Below are 8,638 nucleotides of genomic sequence, written 5' to 3'. Positions count from 1 at the left end.
CACACACTCAACGATTCAGGAACAGCCTCTTCCCGTGTGTCATCATGGAGGAGGTACAGGAGCCTGAAGGCACACACTCAACGATTCAGGAACAGCCTCTTCCCCTGTGTCATCATGGAGGTGGTACAGGAGCCTGAAGGCACACACTCAGTGATCCAGGAACAGCCTCTTCCCCTCTGCCATCAGGGAGGCGGTACAGGAGCCTGAAGACACACACTCAGCGATTCAGGAATAGCCTCTTCCCCTCCGCCATCAGGGAGGCAGTACAGGAGCCTGAAGACACACACTTAGCGATTCAGGAACATCTTCTTCCCCTCTGCCATCAGGGAGGAGGTACAGGAGCCTGAAGGCACACACTCAGAGATTCAGGAACAGCCTCTTCCCCTCCGCCATCAGGGAGGGGGTACAGGAGCCTGAAGACACACACTCAACGATTCAGGAACAGCCTCTTCGCCTCTGCCATCTTGGAGTAGGTACAGGAGCCTGAAGACACACACTCAGTGATTCAGGAACAGCTTCTTCCCCTCCGCCATCAGGGAGGAGGTACAGGAGCCTGAAGGCACACACTCAGCGATTCAGGTACAGCTTCTTCCCCTCTGCCATCAGGGAGGAGGTACAGGAGCCTGAAGACACACACTCAACGATTCAGGAACAGCCTCTTCCCGTGTGTCATCATGGAGGAGGTACAGGAGCCTGAAGGCACACACTCAGCGATTCAGGAACAGCCTCTTCCCCTCTGCCATCAGGGAGGAGGTACAGGTGCCTGAAGGCACACACTTAGAGATTCAGGAACAGCTTCTTCCCCTCTGCCATCAGGGAGGAGGTACAGGAGCCTGACGACACACACTCAGTGATTCAGGAACAGCTTCTTTCCCTCTGCCATCAGGGAGGAGGTACAGGAGCCTGAAGACACACACTTAGCGATTCAGGAACATCTTCTTCCCCTCTGCCATCAGGGAGGAGGTACAGGAGCCGGAAGGCACACACTCAGAGATTCAGGAACAGCCTCTTCCCCTCTGCCATCAGGGAGGAGGTACAGGAGCCTGAAGGCACACACTCAGCGATTCAGGTTCAGCTTCTTCCCCTCTGCCATCAGGGAGGGGGTACAGGAGCCTGAAGACACACACTCAACGATTCAGGAACAGCCTCTTGCCCTCTGCCATCCGGGAGGATGTATAGGAGCCTGAAGACACACACTCAGTGATTCAGGAACAGCTTCTTCCCCACTGCCATCAGGGAGGAGGTACAGGAGACTGAAGACACACACTCAGTGATTCAGGAACAGCTTCTTCCCCACTGCCATCAGGGAGGAGGTACAGGAGACTGAAGACACACACTCAGTGATTCAGGAACAGCTTCTTCCCCTCTCCTGTCAGGGAGGAGGTACACGAGCCTGAAGGCACACACTCAACGATTCAGGAACAGCTTCTTCCCCTCTGCCTTCAGGGAGGTGGTACAGGAGCCTGAAGACACACACTCAGTGATTCAGGAACAGCTTCTTCCCCTCCGCCATCAGGGAGGAGGTACAGGAGCCTGAAGGCACACACTCAGCGATTCAGGTACAGCTTCTTCCCCTCTGCCATCAGGGAGGAGGTACAGGAGCCTGAAGACACACACTCAACTATTCAGGAACAGCCTCTTCCCGTGTGTCATCATGGAGGAGGTACAGGAGCCTGAAGGCACACACTCAACGATTCAGGAACAGCCTCTTCCCCTGTGTCATCATGGAGGTGGTACAGGAGCCTGAAGGCACACACTCAGTGATCCAGGAACAGCCTCTTCCCCTCTGCCATCAGGGAGGCGGTACAGGAGCCTGAAGACACACACTCAGCGATTCAGGAATAGCCTCTTCCCCTCCGCCATCAGGGAGGCAGTACAGGAGCCTGAAGACACACACTTAGCGATTCAGGAACATCTTCTTCCCCTCTGCCATCAGGGAGGAGGTACAGGAGCCTGAAGGCACACACTCAGAGATTCAGGAACAGCCTCTTCCCCTCCGCCATCAGGGAGGGGGTACAGGAGCCTGAAGATACACACTCAACGATTCAGGAACAGCCTCTTCGCCTCTGCCATCTTGGAGTAGGTACATGAGCCTGAAGACACACACTCAGTGATTCAGGAACAGCTTCTTCCCCTCTGCCATCAGGGAGGTGGTACAGGAGCCTGAAGACACACACTCAGAGATTCAGGAAAAGCTTCTAACCCTCTGCCATCAGGGAGGAGGTACAGGAGCCTGAAGACACGTGCTCAGAGATTCAGGAACAGCCTCTTCCCCTCTGCCGTCAGGGAGGAGGTACAGGAGCCTGAAGGCACACACTCAGCGATTCAGGAACAGCCTCTTCCCCTCTGCCATCAGGGAGGAGGTACAGGTGCCTGAAGGCACACACTTAGAGATTCAGGAACAGCTTCTTCCCCTCTGCCATCAGGGAGGAGGTACAGGAGCCTGAAGACACACACTCAGTGATTCAGGAACAGCTTCTTCCCCTCTGCCATCAGGGAGGAGGTACAGGAGCCTGACGACACACACTCAGAGATTCAGGAACAGCTTCTTCCCCTTTGCCATCAGGGAGGAGGTACAGGAGCCTGAAGGCACACACTCAGAGATTCAGGTACAGCTTCTTCCCCTCTGCCGTCTGATTGCTGAATGGACGTTTTACCCACGGACACGACCTCAGTATTTCTTTCATTTTTAGGTTCTCTTCCACGACGCTTTAATTAAAATTTCCAACCTGCAAATCTCTAATTGCAACTTGTGGCTTTAAACAATTGTGTATTGCATAGTGAAACAGCAGAGGCCGGTGATGCTGAGCCTGTCTCTGACCGGGAGAGGCTCTCGGAAGATTAACCTCCCTCCCTCTTCCTGTCCCCCCAGATGCTCAAGCTGATGGCGGAGAGCCCATTACTGAGCCAGCTGACGTCCAGGGCGGAGCTGAGGCCCCTCGTCTACGTGGTGTGCCAGTCGTTCCACTGGCTCTTCATGGGTTACTCTCTCCTGCCCTTCTGCCTGCTCTCCTGGGAGAAGTGGGTGCCGGTGAGTCCGAGGGGGAGGTCGGGGAGAGGGGGGTGCAAGTCTGAGTTCCCAGGCCGGAGCAACTTAATGGGCTGAGTAGTGAGAGGGTTTATCGATGGAGAGAGGAGAGAGGCTTTAACGACGGAGAGAGGGGAGGGGATTTATCGACGGAGAGAGGGGAGGGGGTTTATCGACGGAGAGAGGGGAGGGGATTTATCGACGGAGAGAGGGGAGGGGGTTTATCGACGGAGAGAGGGGAGGGGGTTTATCGACGGAGAGAGGGGAGGGGTTTATCGACGGAGAGAGGGGAGGGGGTTTATCGACGGAGAGAGGGGAGGGGATTTATCGACGTAGAGAGGAGAGGATTTATCGACGTAGAGAGGAGAGGATTTATCGACGGAGAGAGGAGAGAGGGTTTATCGACGGAGAGAGGGGAGGGGATTTATCGACGGGGGAGAGGGTTTATCGACGGAGAGAGGGGAGGGGATTTATCGACGGAGAGAGGGGAGGGGATTTATCGACGGAGAGAGGGGAGGGGGTTTATCGACGGAGAGAGGGGAGGGGGTTTATCGATGGAGAGAGGGGATTTATCGACGGAGAGAGGGGAGGGGGTTTATCGACGGAGAGAGGGGAGGGGATTTATCGACAGAGAGAGGGGATTTATCGACGGAGAGAGGGGAGGGGGTTTATCGATGGAGAGAGGGGAGGGGGTTTATCGACGGAGAGAGGGGATTTATCAACGGAGAAAGTGGAGAGGATTTATCGACGGAGAGAGGGGAGGGGGTTTATTGACAGAGAGGGGAGAGGATTTATCGATGGGAGAGGGGAGGATTTATCGACGGAGAGAGGGGAGAGGATTTATCGACGGAGAGGGGAGAGGCTTTATCGACGGAGAGAGAGGAGAGGATTTATCGACGAAGAGAGGGGAGGGGGTTTATCGACAGAGTGGGGATTTATCGACGGAGAGAGAGGAGAGGATTTATCGACGGAGAGAGGGGAGGATTTATCGACGGAAAGAGGGGAGAGGCTTTATCGACGGAGAGAGAGGAGAGGATTTATCGACGGAGAGAAGGGAGGGGGTTTATTGACAGAGAGGGGAGAGGCTTTATCGACGGTGAGAGGGGAGAGGCTTTATCGACGGAGAGAGAGGAGAGGATTTATCGACGGAGAGAAGGGAGGGGGTTTATTGACAGAGAGAGGGGAGAGGATTTATCGACGGAGAGAGAGGAGAGGATTTATCGATGGATGAGAGGATTTATCGACGGAGAGAGAGGAGAGGATTTATCGACGGAGAGAGGAGAGGATTTATCGACGGAGAGAGGAGAGGATTTATCGACGGAAAGAGGGGAGGATTTATTGACGGAGAGAGGGGAGAGGACATCGAAGGAGAGGATTTATCGACAGAGGAGAGGATTTATCGACGGAGAGAAGGGAGGGGGTTTATCGACGGTGAGAGGGGAGAGGATTTAACGATGGAGAGAGGGGAGAGGATTTATCGACGGAGAGAGGGGAGAGGACATCGACGGAGAGGGGAGAGGATTTATCAACGGGGAGATGAGAGGATTTATCGACGGAGAGAAGGGAGGGGGTTTATTGACGGGAGAGGATTTATCGATGGGGGAGAGGATTTATCGACGGAGAGAGAGGAGAGGATTTATTGATGGGTGAGAGGATTTATTGACGGAGAGAGAGGAGAGGATTTATCGATGGAGGGAGGGGATTTATTGACGGAGGGGAGGATTTATCGATGGAGAGGGGAGAGGATTTATCGACGGAGAGAGAGGAGAGGATTTATCGATGGAGGGAGGGGATTTATCGACGGAGAGAGGGGAGGATTTATCGATGGAGAGGGGAGAGGATTTATCGACAGAGAGAGAGGAGAGGATTTATCGATGGAGGGAGGGGATTTATCGGGGTGGGGCAGAGGAAAGAAGTCATCAGTGTTTCGATTTGAAGCCCCGTATCTTCTCTCTGTGGAGGTGCTGGTTGGCCAGTTCGAAGAGGAGGGTTGGAGAGGATTCTGAGATGATTGGTGAGGGTTGACGTGTGAGATGAGAGGGGCGGTGAGTTTGACTGAGTTGGGGAAAGCTGTGGCCAATGAACGATCAGTTGAGGGAGAGGTTGATGAAGGACAGGTGGTGGATGTTCTCAATCTGAAACGCCCTCGACAAGGTCCCACGCTCGGCCTTGGGGATGGGAGTGGGGTGGTTAGTGAACTAGAGGTCATGGGTTAAGGGTGAGAGGGTGAGGGGGTTCTCGTCCGCTTGGAGGGCGGGGAGACCGTGGACGGAGCTGCCGGCGCACGTGATGGAGGTGAGCTTGGTCTCAATGTCTTGGAGACGTGCGTGTGGGGAGTGCAGGGATGGGGGTCCAGCTGCAGGCCGACCTCAAGGTGCTCCCCGTCGGGCGGTTAACCCAGTCGGCCGATCTGCAGGTCTCGCCAGAATCGGTGGGGCTGGCAGAGCTTCCAGTGGGAGCCGGAGCAGCTGGAAAATGGCCGATGGTGTTTCATGCCGACGGGGGCAAGGTTTTGCGCTCTGTTTGGGCCGGCCGGTGAACGGCCGGGCACCGAGGGGTGCGGGAGGACGAAGGGATCCGGGGAGTACAGGCCCGCGATTCATTGAAAGTGACGTCACGGGTCGACAGGGTCGTAAAGGAAGCTTCTGTCCCGTTGGCCTTCACAAAGTATTGAGTGCAGGGGATAGGGAGTTAGTTTGAGGTTGTGGTCGGGCTCCCATGACCAGACTGTGTAACAGTTTCTTCCCCCGGGCTATCAGACTCCTCAATACCCAGAGCCTGGACTGACACCTTACTGCCCTAATGTCCTGTTCATTATTTACTGTAATGCCTGCACTGTTTTTGTGCACTTTATGCTGTCCTGGGTAGGTCTGTAGTCTCGCGTAGTTTTCTTCTGTCTGTATTGTTTTTTTACGTCGTTCAGTCTAGTTTTTGTATGTGTCATGTGACACCATGGTCCTGAAAAACGTCGTCTCGTTTTTACTGTGTACTGTACCACCAGTTATGGTCGAAATGACAATAAAAGTGACTTGACTTGACTTACCTTGACATGACTTCTAACCATATAACAATTACATCACGAAAACAGGCCATCTCGGCCCTTCTAGTCCGTGCCGAACGCTTATTCTCACCTAGTCCCACCGACCCGCACTCAGCCCATAACCCTCCATTCCTTTCCTGTCCATATACCTGTCCAATTTTACTTTCAATGACAATACCGAACCTGCCTCTACCACTTCCACTGGAAGCTCTTTCCACACAGCTACCACTCTGAGTAAAGAAATTCCCCCTCTTGTTACCCCTAAACTTTTGCCCCCTAACTCTCAATTCATGTCCTCTTGTTTGAATCTCCCCTACTCTCAATGGAAAAAGCCTATCCACGTCAACTCTATCTATCCCCCTCATAATTTTAAATACTTCTATCAAGTCCCCCCTCAACCCCCTACGCTCCGAAGAATAAAGACCTAACTTGTTCAACCTTTCCCTGTAACTTAGGTGCTGAAACCCGGGTAACATTCTAGTAAATCTCCTCTGTACTCTCTCTATTTTGTTGACATCTTTCCTATAATTCGGTGACCGGAACTGTACACAATACTCCAGATTCGGCCTCACCAATGCCTTGTACAATTTTAACATTACATCCCAACTCCAGTACTCGATGCTCTGATTTATAAAGGCCAACATACCAAAAGCTTTCTTCACCACCCTATCCACATGAGATTCCACCTTCAGGGAACTATGCACCGTTATTCCGAGATCACCCTGTTCGAGACTTGACGTGACGTTGTGTAAGGTGTTGGTCCGGCCTAGTTTGGAGTGCGGTGTGCGGTTTGGGTCACAGACTCGCCCGGCATGGAGGACCTGCGGTGAGAAGGAAAGATGGAATGGGTTCGGGCCGGAGAGGAGATTTGATAGAGCTGGACAGAGTTCTGAGGGGGTGCAAATAGAAAGCAGGCTTCCTGCACCGAGGTTGGGTGGGACTGCCTCGAGAGGTCACGGGCCGAGGGTGAAAGGGGTGGCAGGAGGGGGAACCTCCTCACTCGACAGGGTCGTAACGAAAGCTTTCGGCACATTGGCCGTTCACAACTCAAAGCACTGAGTCTGGGAGATGGGAAGCTACGTTGAGGCTGTACTCCCCGTTGGTGAGGCCTGATTTGGGGTACCGTGTGCCGTTTCGGTAACAGGGAAGATGTAAATAAGGTTGAAGGGGATTTACGAGGGGAGCGGGGGGGAGACAGGGTAGCGAGGCGAGGAGGAGGGAGGTGGAGAGAGGCAGAGCTGAGGCTGAGGAGGGAGCAGAAGAGGGGGGGATGAGAGGGAGCGGTAGGGTCGTGAGGGGCAGTGGAGGAGGAGGGGAAGGGGTGTGTAGGCTGTCGGGTCCCGATGTGGAGAGACCCCAACACCCTCACGTCTGCCCCTTTCCCCACCAGGTCTACCAGTCTGTTTACTTCCTGGGACACGTCATCTTTTTTGGAAATTTACTGCTGCTGCCTCTACACCGCAGACTCCTCCTGCCAAGGAAACGGCGGAAGGTCGACTAGTCCGCCAGGAGACGGGGCAGGGTAGGTGAGTGTGCTGAGCATGTCCTACGCTCGTACACCGAGGTCCCCCTGTCCCTCGACACTCCCCACCGTTCACGGTGTGTGTCCGACCCTCGTACACCGAGGTCCCTCTGTCCCTCGACACTCCCCACCGTTCACGGTGTGTGTCCGACCCTCGTACACCGAGGTCCCCCTGTCCCTCGACACTCCCCACCGTTCACGGTGTGTGTCCTGTCCTCGTACACCGAGGTCCCCCTGTCCCTCGACACTCCCCACCGTTCACGGTGAGTGTCCTACCCTCGTACACCGAGGTCCCCCTGTCCCTCGACACTCCCCACCGTTCACGGTGCGTGTCCTACCCTCGTACACCGAGGTCCCTCTGTCCCTCGACACTCCCCACCGTTCACGGTGTGTATCCTACCCTCGTACACCGAGGTCCCTCTGTCCCTCGACACTCCCCACCGTTCACGGTGTGTGTCCTACCCTCGTACACCGAGGTCCCCCTTTCCCTCGACACTCCCCACCGTTCACGGTGTGTGTCCTACGCTCGTACACCGAGGTCCCCCTGTCCCTCGACACTCCCCACCGTTCACGGTGTGTGTCCTACCCTCGTACACCGAGGTCCCCCTGTCCCTCGACACTCCCCACCGTTCACGGTGTGTGTCCGACCCTCGTACACCGAGGTCCCCCTGTCCCTCGACACTCCCCACCGTTCACGGTGTGTGTCCGAACCCCGTACACCGAGGTCCCCCTGTCCCTCGACACTCCCCACCGTTCACGGTGTGTGTCCCGCCCTCGTACACCGAGGTCCCCCTGTCCCTCGACATTCCCCACCGTTCACGGTGTGTGTCCTACCCTCGTACACCGAGGTCCCCCTGTCCCTCGACACTCCCCACCGTTCACAGTGTGTGTCCGACCCCTCGTACACCGAGGTCCCCCTGTCCCTCGACACTCCCCACCGTTCACGGTGTGTGTCCTACCCTCGTACACCGAGGTCCCTCTGTCCCTCGACACTCCCCATCGTTCACGGTGTGTGTCCGACCCTCGTACACCGAGGTCCCCCTGTCCC

General features: G+C 55.3%; 1 protein-coding gene across 1 annotated transcript; it reads left to right on the top strand.

The window, feature by feature from the left end:
- The first annotated feature begins 1,944 nt into the window (after positions 1 to 1,944).
- LOC132387889 (lysophospholipid acyltransferase 5-like) lies at positions 1,945 to 7,624 on the top strand. Its single transcript, XM_059960212.1, has 2 exons — positions 1,945 to 3,031; positions 7,459 to 7,624. The coding sequence occupies exons 1-2, from the start codon at positions 2,873 to 2,875 to the stop codon at positions 7,567 to 7,569; spliced, it is 270 nt and encodes an 89-aa protein (XP_059816195.1). The 5' UTR covers positions 1,945 to 2,872; the 3' UTR covers positions 7,570 to 7,624.
- Positions 7,625 to 8,638: the final 1,014 nt, after the last annotated feature.

The sequence above is a fragment of the Hypanus sabinus genome, unplaced genomic scaffold (assembly GCF_030144855.1).
Source record: "Hypanus sabinus isolate sHypSab1 unplaced genomic scaffold, sHypSab1.hap1 scaffold_2316, whole genome shotgun sequence".
Taxonomy (NCBI): domain Eukaryota; kingdom Metazoa; phylum Chordata; class Chondrichthyes; order Myliobatiformes; family Dasyatidae; genus Hypanus; species Hypanus sabinus.
Note: the sequence above shows the minus strand (reverse complement) of the source record. Positions and strands in the feature narration are given on the sequence as shown.